Here is an 18,614-nt window from a genome sequence, read left to right as displayed (position 1 = left end):
ATTGAGTGCTTACCATGTGCAGAGCAATGTTTTAAGCACTTGAGAGAGTAGAATGCAATAACTTCAGTAGCTGTGTTCCCTACCCATAACAAGCTCATAGTCTGGGATCTCTAGTACATGCTAGCTTGAATTTTATTGTAATACGCCCTGCCTCTTTTTTTTTTTTAATCAGGTAAAAGAGAGGACATCTGTATTAGGCAGAGCAAAGAAAGAGAAACTTGATGAAAAGTTTTATTCTGAATCTGAAGAGGAAGAAGAGTCGTCTAGCAGTAACAGTGGCAGCGGTTTGTATTTTGGAGTTGCATTTTGCAGTTCATTCATCCATTCAATAGTATTTATTGAGCGCTTACTGTGTACAGAGCACTGTACTGAGCACTTGGAATGTGTAATTCAGCAACAGGTAGAGACGTTATATCATCTATTTCTCTGGGAAATCTAGAGAATAATGAGGTTGTAGAAATCGGGAGATAGGGTTTTACGTTACAGGCTGTCTTCGGTTTTACAGTGAAATTGGTTATTTGTAAGCTTTGTCTTGAACTGAAAATACATAAGTTGGAACCAGCTTTGTCATAGAAACACTGTTATATATTGGGGATTGGTTCCTGAACAGAGATTGGCTATTGTATTTTTTTTTTTTTTTTTACAAAAATTACCCCGAATTGTGCACTCAGTCAATTTTAGATGAGTATTTTAGCTCCATTAATGTATTCAGAGAGATCACAGGGTCAGGTAACCGACTTCTACTTCATCGGAGTAAAATGGACCGATCAACCCTTCCTGGTGACTCTGCCCGGCAGGGGAAAGAGAAGGGGAGACTACGAGCTTCCCTCATGAGCAGTTGGAGTCACCAAGGAGGGGAGGATAATCATTGGGCGTCTGTTGTGACTAGGACATTTTACAGAGTGCTTGGGAACGTCCGTACCCTCAAGAAGTTTACAATCTAATGAACCAACTTCCTTAATGTGAGCTAGATAAAACGTAGGTTTATTTGCAGCCGTTTTATAAAAGAGCATTGGATTGGATGTATCTAAGTCCCTTCCCAACTCATTATCTTACAGGAATAATTGGGTAGGGAAGAGAATGGACAACAGAGGGCTGAATTTGGAAAAGGAATCAGGGAGAGCAGGACAAACATTTTGAAGACAGGGTGAGGCAGAGTTTCAAGCAACGTGATTTAATCAGAGATTATAGGAAGGTGTCAAAAACAGCTCGACTGAACCTTTATTCACCCCACCCTCAGCCCCACAGCACTTAGGTCCATATCCATAATTTATTCATTTATATTAATGCCTCTCTCCACCTCTAGTCTGTACACTTGTTGTGAGCAGGGAAGGTGTCTGCCAACTCCATTGTGCTGCACTCTCCCAAGTGCTTAGCATAGCGCTCTGTACACAGTAAGCACTCAATAAATACGATTGATCAGTGAGAGGCAATCAGGAGAGCGACTGCTCTCCTCAAGCAGAGACTTGGGGAAGAATAAAAAAGGGGACAGATGTTTTTTTAAAAAAGTAACAGGAGCGGTGGTTGTCGTGCTTTAGTGCAGAAAGGGATTTTGCCTTTCATTCACACGTCGTGTCATTATCAGTATTAATTGAGCACCTGCCATGTGTAGCAGGAATGTACTGGCCTCTTGGGAGAGTACAAAAATGAAGACAGTACCCCTGCCTTTGAGAAGTTTACATAAGCCTTTTCCTGCACATTTGCCCACATGGATAGGATTAAAGATGAAGAACAGCTCTATCCATGCAAACATATCAGTCAGTGGTATTTATCGAGCCCTTACCAAGTACAGAGCACTGTATATTAAGCGCTTGGGAGAGTAAGTTGCAACACAGTCATAGTTTCCTGCTCACCGGGAGCTTATAGTCTAGAAGGAGAGACAGACATTAAAATAAATTACAAATAAGTGCTGAGGGTGGGGTGAATATCGAGTGCTTATAGGATACAGACCCAAGTGCCTAAGTGACAGAGAAGGGAGAGGAAAATGAGGGCCCCGTCAGGGAAGACCTCATAGAGGAGATGAGATTTTAATGAAGCTTTGAGGATGAGGAGAGTTGTGGTCTGTCTAATATGAAGTGGGAGGGAGTTGCAGGCCAGAGGGAGGACATGGGCCAGGGGTCCGCAGAGAGATAGATGAGATCAAGGTCCCGGGAGTAGGTTGGCATTAGAAGAGCAAAGTGGGTGTGCTGGGTTGTAGTAGGAAATCAGCGAGGTAAGGTAGGTGGGGATGGGATGATTAAGACCTTAAAAGCCATTGATAAGGAGTTTTCTGTTTAATGGGAAGGAGGATGGAGAAACACTGGAGGTTCATGAGGTGTGGGGCGATAGATTGAGTGGTTTTTTTAGAAAAATGATCTGGGCAGCAGAGTGAAGTAAGGAAAGAGAGGAGGCAGGGAGGACAGCGAGAAGACAGTTGCTTTGTCCAAGGGATGAAAAGATAAGTGCTTGGATCAGCATAGTAGCCGTTGGATGGAATGGACAGGACAGATTTTTAGCAACTGAAGGTAGGATGGTAGGATCTGTATCCACTTCATGTATATTTTTACAAGTTTAAGATTCAGCTACAAATCTACAGTACTTCTGTTTTGACTCCCAAAGAACATTGCAAGAGCAGCATTTAAAAGCCCCATACTACATACAACTCCTTTTAGTAGTTGTTATTTGACCCTTTTGATTATGTAAGCAAAAGCAGAAGATGACCAAAAAATGAAAATAGTCAAAAATGCAAGTTTTTTCATTCTTTTGGAGACTAGCGTATACTCTAGCTATGAAATTCAGTAGCAGAGAACAAGAGGGAATTTTTGCTTTTGTTTTTCAGAGAGTGAATCCAGCAGCGAAAGTGAAGTAAGTGGAAAGAAAGACAGTAGCAGTGAGGATAGTAGCGAAGACTCTTCGAGTGAGAGTGAGAGCGAGTCCGAATCAGAAAACCAGAAGGGAACAGCAAAGCTGAAATCTAAATCCGTCCAAGAGAGGTAAGTCTGATGATTTTTCTTTTCAGTAGGAATAAGTTATTTGATAAAAACTCATTTATGACGTTTCCCCAATCAAACATTTCTCCTAAATTTAAATTAGGAGTATGGGATTGTAAAAAAAATATTCAGTGGGTTATGTTTGCGTGAATTAATTTAGAAAGCCAACCGACTGTATTTCGATCTGCCTCTCTACTGAGTTTTCCTTTCTAATGCCAGCGAATCTTGGGGTTGCTTCGTGAAACCCGCTGTAACCTTGGGAAGCTGAGTTAAGTGATCAAGCAGTAGGTATGAAACACTTAATTACCTTTTGCAGCCATTTTGCTAAGGGCTAAAATTAAATCCTCCAACACATTGCCATTATAGAACTAAGACAATTGATTTTTCTAAATAATGTTATATTAAAAAGATTATGATCCAAATAGTAGAGTCAAAAGCTGTGAAGGGAGACGGTCAGAAGATATTTAAGCGTTTGCGCTTTGAGGATGGCCCATTATCAACAGCATTATCGTGTATTAAAGTATCATTAAGATTTTGAGTAATTGGGGGCTAATACCTTGGTTCGTGAGACTCTGGTTCTGGCACCGCCGTCAGCAAGTGGCCTCGGCAGATGTGATCGCCCTTTACTCCCCTGCAGCCGCCAGCTCACTTGATGAGTTTGCAGCTCAGCTCAGTCGTGGCTGACAGCATCAATTGGGGCACAGTACGCACTCTGCTCCTTTTATTACAGACAGTAATTAAAGCAGCTCGCCCTGCCACTTCCATAACAAACACAGCATAATGCCCTAATTATGACTTTATTAATTTAAGTCAGGATTTAATGATTTTAAAAGTGATTTATATTGTTTTTCCTGTTCAGAACAAATGAAATCTGTAGGTTAAATTAATACAGGCTTTTCATCATTGCAAAGTTAAAAAGCTAGTTACCCGCAAATTCTTTTCATTAGATTAACATCTGAAACTCTAAGCGGGAAGGTAAACAATAATTACCCATCGAATTGAAGCGATGCATAATAAACTAATACTTTTACTTGGAAGGTCTTATCTTAAAACTGAAAGCTAGATGTATTCAAAGTCCTTGCGGAATTGGAGCGAAGTAGGTACGGGGATCACGATCGCTGCTTCTCCCTCTCAGATGTGATGCTCCTTGGGTGATAGGAAAGGGAGACTGGTGTGGTTAGCAAATTGCCAGCGTTTGGGGGAATTAAAAACTCATTCCATGCAATACGCTAATTACCCTTAAGGCAAAAGAAAAGTTTGTCGCTCTGATTATGCTGTCATTCTGTTGATTTTGGTCAACTCTGTCCTGTTTTCTTCACCTACATTTGAATCTGAAGGAATAGATTCTCGAACCAGGAAAAGTAAGTCTTTGGGTTAAAACAAGAGCGCATACGTCTCTGATTTGTTTTCCGTTAATTTATAGGCAGTCAGGTAAATCCTCTGAGGCATACTGAATTCCCACTGTTTCTCAACAGAATAATTTTCAGATAATATAACTGCATGTGCTCTGTGAGTTAGCTAAAATGTTTATTAGTAAATAGGAATCATATTGCCCAATAAATGCCATTGATTGATTGAATGATTGATTAATCTCCACAGAAATCAATTCAAGGATCTGTTTCTTCCTTCCTCCGTCCCCCACACACACTTTTTTTCTTCCTGCCTCCTTAAGTTGTCCAGGTTGGGGGTTTTTTACTTCATGTCTCACCTGCTGCAAAATATTTTCATTTTTACCACTTACTTTGTAATGCTCCTGAAAGACCAAAAAGCAACCATTACAAAAACTCTGTGCATTCAGTAGTACATAACTGTTGATTGACTAAATTTGAGTTTCTAGGGCCTGAAATACTCAAGTAAGCATTTGTAGTAGAGGGGCGAGGCAGAGTGGTAGCATATACCCTGTTCCTCTTGAATACTTAGAACGGTGGATTCATCTTGATGGTCGTATGAGTTCACTAGGAGACCACACTGGCTGTAGAATTCCAGTTTGGATAAACCAACAGTGATCTGATTTACTATTCTTTATAAAGTCTGTTTTTGAAATAAGTCGCTGTAATGAACTAGCACAGGCATCTACCTTTGACAACCAAAGCGTGAGAAACCACTTGTGCTGTTTGAAATCATGATTTTTGTTTGCCATTTTTAATTGACTCAAAATATTTTTAAGTTATTGCCTTTAAGTGAATGAGTTTCCCAGTGAACGCTGCAAATTCATTCTCATCAGCCATTAATTATTTTCTACTCTTGTTATTGATGACAGTGTTTAGTGTTATTTTATGACCTTTTCCATCTATTCTATTTGAAGTGTATGTGACCTAATGTAATTGATGAGTTTGTATGGATAATGATTTATTAGATAATAGAGAGCACTGTCTCTCTGTTAGTATTCTATTCATATGCCCTAGGGTTTTGAGCCATGAAGTGACTTTTTCTTGTGCCAAATGCAGCTTATTACCAAAGGAGTCAGACCGGTTTGGAAAATATTTTAATTGAATGAGAAACTGCTCTTTGAAGCTCTTTGAAGTTCTTGTGAATGTGTTTTCTGATTTAGTTAAAAAATTGTTTTTGTACCTAGTGCTTCTGACCCCGATAAAATGAAAACCAGAAAATTAGAAGACTCTGGTTCGTCCAACTCTGACTCAAGCTCTGGAGAAGAAAGTTCTTCAGAGTCTGAATCAGACTCAGAAAGTGACCTTGAGTCCCGGAAGGTTATCGCCAAGGTAAAAGTTTATTCCACTTACAATTATATAATTTTCTATTTAGGAGGTAGAAATTCTTAAGAGGTAGAAATCCATGCAGATAACTTTGTTTCCTCCATTTTATTAGGGCAATAGCTGTATGGTATCCAAGTTTATTGGGAAAGTTCATTTAAAAAAAATCAAAAGAGACCCAAAGTAGCTGTGTTGGTTGAAATTGCAGACTGTTAGGGAGCCTCATCACATATAGAAAGATATCTTCTCTGCTTATCCAAAGCAGAGAAAACCCTCACAGAAAAGCCTTTGGCTTTTCCTGCACCCGTTGTTTTGTCTGGTAGGTTTCTTCATTTGTGGGAGAGAAGGAGTGGCGAAAAATGGATAATGATAAAGAAGTAGGGGAAGTGCTGAAACGAAGCATGCCGAGAACAGGACACTCAATTGGTTGGGGTAAATAAAGTTAAGGTGAATCACTCAGTTGTATTTATTGAGCACCTGCCGAAATAGTGATGATGATGGTTTTTATTAAGTGCCCACTCCGTACCAAACGCTTTCTTCTTCTCAAAGTGAAAGGTGATCAGATCAGGTGTGGACGCTGTCCATCACGGAGCTCACAGTCTTAAAGGGAGACAATAGAGGTGTTTTAAGTGATTTTTCTCAAGATCACCCAGCAGGCGATAATCATTTATTAAGTGCCTATCATTCACTAGGTGATAAGGTAGCTGATGAGAACCAACACTAAAATCAGGTCTTGTGGCCCCCCAATCCCAGGTTCTATCTACTAGGCCACGCTGTGTGCCAAGCACCACAAGAAATGCTTGGGAGAGTTCGGTAGATGTAGGAGCCCCGATACCTGCTCATAAACGTACACTCTAGCAGAGAGACCGTTGTGTAATTCACAGATAAGAGAAAGAAGAGTTTAGATCGAACATGTAAAATAATGTGTACCACAGGCAACAGGAGCCTTTGAGTGGAAAGGAGTTGAGGTGGCATTTGGGAGGGTGTAATCTGGGAGGATAAAAAATTAATCAGGAAAAGCAATCAGTAGTAGTTTTTGAGCATTTACTGTGTGCAGAGTACTGTACTAAGCACTTGGGAGAGTAACAGTAATCATTACTGTACTTGTTAAGCATATGCCAAGCACTCTTCTAAGCACTGGGCTAGATACAAGTTAATCAGGTTGGACAAAGTCCCTGTTCCACATGGGGCTCACACCCTTAATCCCCATTTTACAGATGAGGTAACTGAGTCCCAGAGAAGTTAAGTGATTTGCCCAGCAGACATGTGGCAGAAATGGAATTATAACCCAGGTCCTTCTGACTCCCAGGCCCGGGCTTTACCCACTAAACTGTAGTACAATAAAGTTGGTGAACATGATCCCTACCCTCAAGGAGTTTACAATCTAAATAAATTGAAATTAGGAATGGCATAAGGATGTGTACATAAGTGCTGTGAAGCTGGGGTGAGTATCAAAGTGCTTATGGGGTAAAGACCTACGTACAGAGGTGACACTAAGGGGAAGAGGGTTGAATAGTTGGGGAAAATGAATGATTAGTTAGGAAGGGTTCTTGGAGGAGATATGATTTTAATAAGGCTTAAAATGGGATGGGCAGAGTGGTAGATATTAGTAAGTGAAGGGAGAGGAAGTTCCAGGCCAGAGGAAGAACATGAGCAAGGGATCCATGGCGAGAGAGACCAAGTCAAGCCAGAGTGAGTAGGTTGCATCCTGGTTGAAGTGAAATTTCAGACAGGCTTTGAGGATGGGGAGAAAGGAGGTCTTATGATTTGAGGGAAGAAAGAGCTCAAGGCAGGAGGAAAGGTGTGAGCTAGCTTCAGAGGCCGGAGAGAAAAGGTCAAAGCGGTGAGAAGGAAGGGAAGAATGGGAGAGAGTCAGGTAAGAGTGAGGAGAGAATGGGATAGGTAAGGGGAAGAGAGGTGGTAGAGTCCCTTTTAATGTGGAGCTGAAGGTGTAACCATTTAAGTCTTTTGAGAAGAGAGTTGTGTGCACAATGACATTTTAAAAATGGATTCTGAATGGCAGAGTGAAGTATAGACCGGAGAAGGGAGAGGTTGGAATTAAGGAAGCTAATGACATTTTAGAAATAGATCCTGAATAACAGAGTGAAGTATAGACAGGAGAGGGGAGAGGTTGGAATTAAGGAAGCTAGGGAGGAAGCTGCTACAGTAATCTAGGGGGAACATCACAGGCAACTGGACCGGGGTAGTGGGGAGGTAGTTTCTAACTAGACTCTAATGCAATATGGAGAGAGAGGAGAGAGAGAAAGAGATGTGTGTGCGTGTGTATACAGTGGATCACTTTTAGTCAGATAATCACTTTTAGTCAGATATGATGTGTTCAGGAGTTAGGACCCTAGTGTATGTACAGCTTAAAAAGAAAGAATTATTTAACAGTTGTTAAAGTCTTATAGAAGGATGTATCAGCTTTCGTGATGGAATGACCTGGCTTTTGATGCTGCATTCACTGCACTAGTGAAGTAGGTCTAGGAAGAATCCAGAGACCATTAAAATAAAAAGCTGTACTTTCTGTTGTAAACTGTCCACATGCAATAAAAGATTTTCATCCTCCACCTCTCTTCCATTAACGGTTAGCAATATGTAGCTCTCCTGTGTAATATTTTTTTTTATTTTAGCAATTGAAAATTGAGTCCAGTTTATGAATTATGATCTCAATTTCAGTTTGCATAAATGTTTGGTTTTGTTCCTTCTATTGAACAGGAGTTCTAAGTGTATTGAACTGACTGGGATGAAAAAAAATCCATGATTATGCTCCCCTGTCATTTATTGCTGAGGAATAAAAGCAGATCACCTTGTTTCATTTAATGGTTGCGTGTAACAAAGACAGAATCAGGCTAGAATTTTCACCTGAGAATTTGTATCCATTTCCATACAGTAGGGGACCATAAGAACTGTAGCTTTTGAGGCCATCTTTGCCCGTCTTCAGAAACCACATAAATGAAAGTCATAGATTTTAGCGTAAAAGCCCATTAATCCTGCCATTTCTGAAAGCTATTGCCCTCTAATCAGTTTAATTTAGTGCCCCCTCATTGCCTGTTTGTATCAAATTACAACAAAACTTAAACCACTAAAATTAGAGCAGAGACCCCAGGTGGCGATAAGTACTGCCTGGAGCTAGACACCGATGTTTTTGAAGTAGCTTTAAACTAGAAATTGTTTAACACCAATGGATATTACATAGACTCATTTGAAACCAGTTGCTCTTGAAAAGTTTTGTGGAATTTTGGGTGGACCCGTTTTCCCGTATGTGGGATTTCCCCCTAATTAGTTTGACATTAAGTGGACTCACCTTCTAGTTTATCACACCTGGAATATTATTGAATATTCAGTGGGCACAATATAGGAGCAAGAAATAGGGCTCCCGTCCTCAAACAGCATATGGTCCAAATAGGAGGATCTGGTTATACAATTGACAGAGTGATGAAAATAAAAAATTGGGCTTTATCTCCCACCAACCCCACAGCCACTGGCATTAAGGCTGCTGCTCCAATCTGTTTTCTTGCCTCTCTTGCAGCAAAAAGACTGAGAAGATGATCATCTAGATGAATTCATGTATTAAGGGAACTCATATTCAGGCCTCATCTCTAAGAGTGTGCAGAAAATTGAAATGAAATAAGGCAAAGAAAATTTTTGTCTAAAGAGTAGAATTTCTTCATAGTAAGAACTAATGAATTCACAAGATGGGATTGACTCTCAACATTTTATTTTAAAATATTTGTTTGACCCTAGACAGTGTAGGAATTTCAAAGTAATTATGAAGCCTCGGGGAAAGTAGAACTGTAACAAGGGAGGCTTGAAGGTCTGTGAACACAAAATGCTTTATCTATGATCACCAACTCTTTTGAAAGTGGTATTTCATTCTTACACACTTACTGTGTGTCAAGCACTGTCCTAAGGACGGTGGAAGATACGAGTTAGGAGTGGAGTCAGTCCCTGTCCCTCATGGGGCTCGCAGTCTAAGTAGGAGGGAGAACAGGTTCTTAAGCCCCATTTTGCACGAGCCAACTGAAGCACAAGAGAAGTTAGGTGACTTGCCCAAGGTCACAAAGCAGGCAGCTGGAGGAGTCAGGATTAGTATTCAGGTCCTCTGACTCCCAAGCCCATGCACATTCCACTTGGCTGTGCTGCCTCTCTCCTTTCCTATTTTTTTATGGTATTTAAGTGCTAATATTGCTATTGTTTTGTCTGTCTCCCCCGATTAGACTGTAAGCCCGTCAATGGGCAGGGATTGTCTCTATCTGTTGCCAAAGTGTACATTCCAAGTGCTTAGTACAGTGCTCTGAACATAGTAAGAGCTTAATAAATACTATTGAATGAATGTGTCAGACACTGTACTAAGTGCTGGGGTAGATACAAGCTAATTAGGTTGGACATAGTCCATGGCCCACATGGAGCTCACAGTCTTACTCTTTACAGATGAGTTAACTGAGGCACAGAGAAGTTGGGGCTTGCTGTGATCATGCAGCAGACAAGTGGAGCCGGGATCCTAGGTCCTCTGAGTCCCGAGCTCATACTTTATCCACTAGCCCATCCTGCTCATGTCCTTCCTTCCGTCCTCCTTGAATTAACTAGACAAAAAATTCATATTTTATGCATCTAGCTCTCCAATAATGCATGGGGATGCATTCTTGCAGAACCCTTTGATAAGCATACCTTCTATCGTAGCAGTAATTATGGCACCCGGAGCCTTGTGTGCTGACACCGTTTCTCCAGTCAGTGTTACACTATATCCCAAATAGGCTCACGACAGAACGCCAGCTCTTATTTCCTAACAGCATTCTTACCGAAACACTTATCGAGGACACGTATTATGGCCAACTCAGAATATATCATCGGTTACTTTAAATATTTCCCCTCAGGTTAAAAACATATTTCTTTCATTCTGAGCCCCTTGAAGGCCAGAGACCGTGTCTAATTCTCAGCCATGTTTTCTTTCTTAACCTCTTTCTATAGTGCTTAGTAATCACTGGTATTGAGTATTTACTGTGTGTGCAAGGCTGAACTTACTGTACTAAATCCTTGGGAGAGTAAAATGCAACAGAATCGGTAGACACAATCCCTGCCCACAACGACCTTACACTCGGAAGGGGGAAGACAGGCATTAATAGAAATAAATTACAGGTACTTATATAGCTTACAGTCTAGAGGAGGGAGACGTTAATATAAATAAAATATGGATATATAGATAAGCGCGGGGGGTTTGAGGATGGGGTGAGTATCAGGTGCTAAAAGGGTACAGATCCAAGTGCATAGGTGACACAGATGGGAGTGGGAATAGAGGAAAAGAGAGCTTAGTCAGGGAAAGCCTCTTGGAGATGGGATTTTAATAAGGCTTTGAAGGGGAGGAGAGTGGTGGTCTTTCATATATGGAGGTGTTTGGAGTTCCAGGTCAGAGAGAAGACGTGGGCAAGGGGTCAGCAGTGAGATAGATGAGATCAAGGAACAGTGAGTAAGTTGGCTTTGGAGGAGTAAAGTGTGCAGGCTGCATTGAAGTAGGAAATCAATGAGGAGAGAAAACAGGGAGCACTTCACAAATTTGTGTGTGTTGTTATTATTTTGTACCTTCTTTCTAAATGACAGAGAGTATATCAGAGTACCTTTTACTGCCCTTTTAACATTGGATCATTCAATTGGGCAATTTTATTAGAGAAAACTTGTCATCACCACCACATACAGTGGATTTTACCCAAAGGAGAGAATACCGTGGCCTGATTGGATCTCTAGGATGGTTTCAGAATTCATTTGATTTACTCCATTTACACTCATAAAATACTAATATACATGGTAAATGTGTATATATTTTTAAGAAGAGGAGATTTTATAGTCTTTTTCCTGCCTCTTATTTTATTCATTCTTACAATACCGCTTTTATGAAGTAAGCTCAAGTACTTTAAGATACAAGAATGTCTGCATTGTGTGATCACTAAAGACACTTGAGTCAAGTATCGAAGCGCATGGGACATGTGGTTGGCCTTGATCAGCCATTCTTCCTGCCGTTACTTCTTGGAAGATTTTCCCTCTTGAGATCTAACCCTCATGTAATTTTTGAAAAACAAGTATCTAATTACTAGGCACATATATTTGGAGGCATAATTATCGCTCAAGCTTTTTTTTTTTTTTTTTGCCAGCGGGAGATGACCGGATTTAAAAATTTTAAATTCACCTTAAAAGAAAAAACTTTAATAAAAAAAGTACCTTGGAAAAAAATAATTCTCTAAATAATTGTGGTAAAAAGCATTTTCCTCAAACCAAGAAGAGTAAAGGAATCAGTGATGCAAGCCACATTGTACCAAGAACAGATTCACATTTATATCACTCTATCTTATTTTTACTGATATAATTATAAGTTATATTCTGCTTGTACTTATAATTATGGGTGGAACAGATGGTTGGAGCTTCGTTTAAAATAATGTATCTTAAAAGGCTGCCAACATTTTTTCTAGAAAGGGACTTTTTCTCCCTCTTTGGCACTGAATTTAGATTTATGCTCCTTTTCCTTCTGACACCCTCTTTACTCGCGTGTGTATGTGATCACTTCTCATCAGTGTGCTCTCCTTCTCTTACGTCTTTATTGCTGCGAAGTAAAAGTTATATCCCCTCCTCCACTATATAATAACAATAGTTGTGATATTTGTTTAAGTGCTTATGGTGTGCTAAGCAGTAGGGTAGATATGAGATAATCAGGTTTGACACAGTCCTTGCCCCCTGTAGTCCTCACAGCCTAAAGGGGGGAGAGAACAAGTAATGGATCCCCATTTTACAAATGAGAAAACTGAGGCACAGAGAAGTTAAGTGACTTGCCTAAGGCACACAGCAAACAAGTGGCAGAGTTGGAATTAGAACCCAGGCCCCCGACTCCCAAACCTCTTTCCACTGAGCCACATAGAGAACTTGTCTTAGTAACAATAATCTAAGTACAAAAATAAAACTGTCATAAGGTCAGTAATGATAAAAATAATCAAAATTACAGCTTTATTATTTGAAAAGTTTTAAAGTTTAATTCCAGAACCAGGATTAGGCAGCAGGGACGATAAATCCCCTCTGACTTCTCCTTCTCTTCCCCAGGAGGCTGTCCTCAATTAATTATTGTATTCTCCCAAGTGCTTAGTAGAGTGCCCTCTGTACCGAAAGTGCTCAATAAATACCATTGATCGCATAAGACTTATTCTCTCTATTATATGCCAGGCATTCCATAATAGTAGCAGTAATAATTGTAGTACTTTTTGTGTTCTTGATGAATGCAATAGAGTATACTCAAGTGTGCGGAAATGCAACAGAAGCTAAAAGCATGTTCCCCGCTCCCAAAGTGGTAAGGGATTTTAATTACTTGACCTTTATGGTGGTGTTCTGCAAAGCATTTATCAATAAGTCAGTAGCATTTGAGCATTTACTCCACACAGAAAAGTGTACTGTGCACTTGGGAGAGTACAGTAGAGTTAGTAGATTGACATGATCCCTGCTTTCAAGGATCTTACAATCATGTGGGTGAGACAGATTCAAAAGGAACCCGCCTCACAGGCGTGGGTCAGGAAGGATCTCCTCACGTGGTTTCAAGCCAGATCTGTGGTGTGGTGAGGAAGGGACAGGCAGCAGGATTCATTCTGGTAGCTCCTCACCATGGTGCGGAGGAAAGGGTTTCAGCTGGATCCGCAGTTTAATGAGTATTCCTAAAACGACTTCATTTGCTTCAACTAGGACCTTTTACTCATTTATCATGCAAACGGATATAAAATGCTTTATGCACTGGCATTAAGTAAATTTTTTATTAATAATATGCTCCACGGTAGTGCCGGAGAAATTAACACGCATGGACCCATGCAGACTAAAATTTAACCTTTTAATCCATTTACCAACCTTTCAAAAAAAAAAAAGTATTACTGTGTCACAGTGTTATCAATCAGTCACTCTTTGCTGAACACTGTTCTAGGTTCTCGAGTACGGCGCAGTTCAGTAGAGGTGGTAGACACGATCCCTGTCTACAAGGAGCTTACAGTCTAGAGAGGGAGGCGGACATGAAAAGAAATTACAGAAAAGAGAAATGGCATATATTAGGATATATGCATAAATGCTATGGGATTAGGGTGGAATAATCTGTATTTAGGGGGTACAGATCTGAGAGCATAGGTGACGCAGAGGAGAGGGTAAATAGCGTAAATGAGAACTTAGGAGAGGACCTTTGGAGGAAATGTGATTTTAGGATGGCTTTGAAGGTGAAGGGACTGGGCGGGTCTGTCAGATATGAAGGGGGAGGGAGTTGCAGGCCTAAGGGAAGTTGTGGGAAATCATATTTATTTAGCACCTACCACGTGCAGAGCACTGGACTAAAATGCTTGGGGGAGTATAGTGTAACAATAAAGCAAACATATTCCCTGCCCAAAACAAGCTTACAGTCTAGAGGAGGAGACAGATATTAAAATAAATAAATTACGGCTATGTACGTAGGTAAGTGCTGTGGAGCAGAGGGGAGGGGTGATTAAAGGGAGCAAATTAGGGCGACGCAGATGAGTGGGAGAAAAGGAAATGAGGGCTTAGTCGGGGAAGGCCCCTTGGAGGAGATGGGCCTTCAATTAGACTTTGAAAGTGGGGAGGGCAACTGTCTGTCGGATAGGAAGAGGGGGGACGCTCCAAGCCAGAGGCAGGGACTTGGGCGAGATGTCGGCCGCAGGATAGGTGAGATGGAGGTACAGAGAGTAGGTTGTCATTAGAGGAGCGAAGTGTGGGTGCTGAGTTGTAGTAGGATTCATTCATTCAATAGTATTTATTGAGCGCTTACTATGTGCAGAGCACTGTACTAAGCGCTTGGGATGAACAAGTCGGCAACAGATAGAGACAGTCCCTGCCGTTTGACGGGCTTACAGTCTAATCGGGGGAGACGGACAGACAAGAGAGTAGCGAGGTGAGGTGGTGGGGGGACAGAGGTGATTGAGTGCTTTAAATCTGGTGGTAAGGAGTTTCTGTTTGAAACGAGGGTGGATGGACAATCACCAGATGTTCTTGAGGTGTGGGAAACACAGCCTGAACATTTTCGTAGACAGATGATCCGGGCAGCAGAGTGCAGTAGGGGCTGGAGTGAAGAGAGGCAGGGAGGTCAGCAAGGAGGCCGATACAACAGTCAAGGAGGGATAGGATAAGTGCTTGGATGAATGAGGTAGCAGTTTGGATGGAGAGGAAAGGGCTGATTTTAGTGACGTTGTGAAGGTTGAAGGGACAGGATTGAGTGATTGAATATGTTGGTTGAATGAGAGAGATGTCAGGGTAATGCCAAGATTATGGGCTTGTGAGACAGGAAGGATGGGGCGCTGGATAAGATGATGAGAAAGTCAGGGTGAGGATAGGGTTTGGGTAGAAAGATAATGAGCTCAGTTAAGTTCAAGGTGACGGCAGGACATCCAAGTAGAGACGTCTTGAAGGTAGGAAGAAATGGGAGACCGTAAAGAGATCGGGGCTGGAGATGTAAATTTGACTTGCCGATCTCAAGAAGCGTCCTTTTTGAGACTGCTATGTTTGGCGTAGACACATTCCACGAGACTTGGAGAAAAGAATAGGGCCAGCCCCAAATGGCCCCTCTGCAAACTCTGTTGTTTCACTAAGTTTTTTAAATGCCATCTTAAATATTCCAATTTGTTGCACCTGTATATATATTCATGGCAAAGCTGAAATTTTGAGAGATAACCATATCATAGATATCACTGTTGAGGTATTTTTTTTTAACTGTAGCTAATCATCCGGACCAGAGTCTTGTCACCTCTGTTAAGACAAGTTGGTGTACAGGTATAATGCTAAGTAAAGGACAGCAATAGAAGGAAGGACGCAGGAGAGCAAAACCTATGAGGAAAAAGGATTTTTAAAGAGCAGAGGGTGGACTCCACTGTTTCGGCAGTCCAGCCCCCACCACTTCTGCCTTCAGTTCTAATGTTTTTGAAAAATCTTACCCACCTTCCTCAGACCAGGCTTAAACTTGAAAGCTGAGGGTTGAGACTTTTTTCCGTAGGGGAAAAAAAAAACCCCGATTACCTTCATGTCACCATCATCATTGCGGAGTATTTATTGTGCCACATGTTCCTGGCTCTTTGTAAAAAGGAATGAGTAAATCAGAATATGCAATTTTAGTGGTTTTAGGTTATTTTCCACTCAAATTCTGCAGTGAACGCTCAAGGTTACCTATAGAAAACAAATGCCAAAGACATGTTTCACAGCACATGGTGTATGTAGGTAGAGTAACGAGATCGGAGCGATCACGAGGTAATACAAGGCTTATGTAGAAAAAGTGAAGGATTTTTCAGGGAGTTTTTATTCGGGATCATTTCCGATGTGGGTCAGAGGTAGGAAATAAACAATTTACAGACTTCTCAAGAACTGTCATCTGTCCTTTTGGACACTTAGTTTGTAGTTTATATATATTCTCATTATCTTCAGTTGAGTTTCCTGAATCCGTCAAAGTGAATACCATTTAGAGAAGGCCTCCTCGTTGAATAATATGGCAATACGAAAAGATTCTCCGAAGTCAAAGGGACAGATTTTTCTTTTGACTCTGAATAGCAAGTCTCCCCTCAAGTTCACAGAGCCGTCTGGGTTAAAAATTCCAATTTTTAAATGATCTGGTCCTTAGAATTTTTATATCGGTTGTCAGATGTAAGGAGGCGTAAGATTCATTAGGTTGTCCTTGCTCAGTAATTCTAATTGAAAATATTTCATGCAAATATCTTGCCCTATGAGGCTAGAAATTAGCATCGAACTACTGAAGACTTCAGAGTTCACTATGGGTTCAGTGAACTTTACATGATGTTTATCCCGTTTTGTAACTTACATTTAAAAATCCCTTCATGGTGTCTTTCTGGTTCTTTTCTGAACAGGCATGCGCATTGCCTATCAAGAAAGATCTGGGTAAACTCCTTGCTCCTTTTAATTAGCATTAAAATGAATGTGTGTCATGGACAAAAATTTATCCACGTCTAATATTACGTAGTTCGATCTACTCTTTATTATTTTAAACTTAATAGGTATTGCAGAGAGCTTTTGTATTTGAATAACTGAAATGCATTAGGTAGAAAATTCAGTTTGTTTACTCTGTGGCTCTCTACTTCGTTTTGAAATCTATATACCATAGGTATTCAGGTTAGGTATTCAGATAAACAATTAAATCCTGTAGAAACCAAATACAGATTTGATGATGATGTATCGGTAAATAGAAGCTTCTTTAGGACTCAAAATAAGCGACTGTCGTTCTCTTTATATATACATGTATACGTCTTATACCATCACTCAGCTGTTAAAAACCTGATCCACTATTTAAAAAAATATCCAAAAACAAATTGTCTCTTTTTCTGCCTGATCTCTCTTCAAGTGCTGACACAATGGAAACAGTGGGTGATCTGTCAGTGCGTTTGGTTTGTCAATGATGGTTTTGTATAAATATTGGGAGGGTAAGAAATAAAATTCGCCCAGTAAAATATGATTTCATCTGCCTTTTCTCCGCAGCTCCATGGCTCATGCTGCGGTGTGAAATTCTCATTTTACACACTTTGCAGGCGGAGCACATGAATTATGCATTGAGCAAGAGAAATCTCCTGCTTCAAGTCCGATATGCATTTTCCCAGGTTCTCTCTCTATTACCGAGATGAATTGCAAATGGAGAAATGTTTGATGGAATACAGCACTTAACTTCTGGGTTTAGAATTCAGATTTTTATTTTCACAGTAGATTCTTCAGGTTAAAAAAATGTTTGCTCTGTGTGGATTTTTTTTTTTAATGAAGAAAAAAATACGGGAGTAACAGGAGGCACATTGCAGGTTTTTTATAGCCCTGATTTAGAATGCAAGGCGTCTTCAATTTGGTAGAAATGACCATTGTCGTTCGCTGATGTTGTATTTCAGTCACTGGTTATTTGCTATTCCGAGAAAGTCAGTGAATTTCTGTCTTTTGGGGGCTCTTTTTTAGCTTCCAATGGGAAAGCGGTTGTGCCGATTTCATTGCTGCTTTATCCTGGGCTTGTGTGTATTTGTGATCCCTAAGGATCTACACAATCCTAGCTGGGTGGTAGAAATAAGATATAGACTTGCCCCAGCCTTCAGCTTTATCTTGATTTGATGGGTTTCTAATTTTTCAAGTGGGGAGGTTACAGTTCCATAAAAGCAGTCATGCACCATTTTAGTTTAAGGAAAGGTACACCCGTTGTCATCAGCTCAGCATTTTGATAAGTCATGTGGTGGAGCGCTTTTCTTACTGTGGGTGTATAACCCTCAAACTAGTGATATCCTGAAGACGGCATGGTCATTCTGAATTCTATTCTCAGGAGCGCAGGACTTGATGAATTCTGGGCATTCTTAAGTTGAGATTCCTTCTGCTCGTTCTGACTTAGAAATTGTTCATTTTAGGGCAGAAATTTAAAAAAAAAATCCCTAAGGAGCCCATCCTGCTTGCTTTGAGTTTTCAGGGGAGGGGAAACTTTCTTATAAGAAATCTTTCTACCTTAAACCAAGTCATTGTAGAGACACCCAGCACTAATGGATTTAGGCAGGGGATGAAGTGGTTAAGATTTCGGCATTATGAGCACCACAGGGGATTCTTGCTCAGGTGATGTGAAATGGGCTAGTTGCTGCCCTATAATACAACTTAAGGGTGCTGCATAAGAGCCCTGCTCCATCCACTTGATCTCTACCTTAGGTTCGGGCCACTTGTCCAGACGTTTTCCGAGCTAGCTGAGCCCTTTGGCCGCATGATGAAACCACGGTCACTCAAAGGGTTGGCTCAGTAAAGAAGGCTGGGAGGGCTCCAAGAAGACAGAGAAGAGAGGGCTCATTGAGTGAACAGATGCCCACAAGGAACAACCAGACTGTAGACGAGAGGAGTGGCTCTCAGCCCTCTAAGAACTCTGACACCTCCCTTGATCTTAGGGAGGGCCAATATATCGCGGTCC

The 18,614-nt window shown here is 40.8% G+C and overlaps 1 protein-coding gene across 2 annotated transcripts in view; it reads left to right on the top strand.

The window, feature by feature from the left end:
- Positions 1-18,614, top strand: part of AP3B1 (adaptor related protein complex 3 subunit beta 1) — a 249,431-nt gene that overhangs the window by 155,477 nt on the left and 75,340 nt on the right. For both annotated transcript variants that reach the window (XM_029079817.1, XM_029079872.2), the window contains exons 18-20: positions 173-284; positions 2,819-2,972; positions 5,545-5,689. In XM_029079817.1, coding sequence (XP_028935650.1) covers positions 173-284; positions 2,819-2,972; positions 5,545-5,689 — 411 coding nt within the window. The remainder of the gene's footprint in view (positions 1-172; positions 285-2,818; positions 2,973-5,544; positions 5,690-18,614) is intronic.

This window comes from Ornithorhynchus anatinus, chromosome 1, assembly GCF_004115215.2.
Source record: "Ornithorhynchus anatinus isolate Pmale09 chromosome 1, mOrnAna1.pri.v4, whole genome shotgun sequence".
Lineage (NCBI taxonomy): Eukaryota > Metazoa > Chordata > Mammalia > Monotremata > Ornithorhynchidae > Ornithorhynchus > Ornithorhynchus anatinus.
This window is presented reverse-complemented; position numbering and strand designations above follow the sequence as displayed.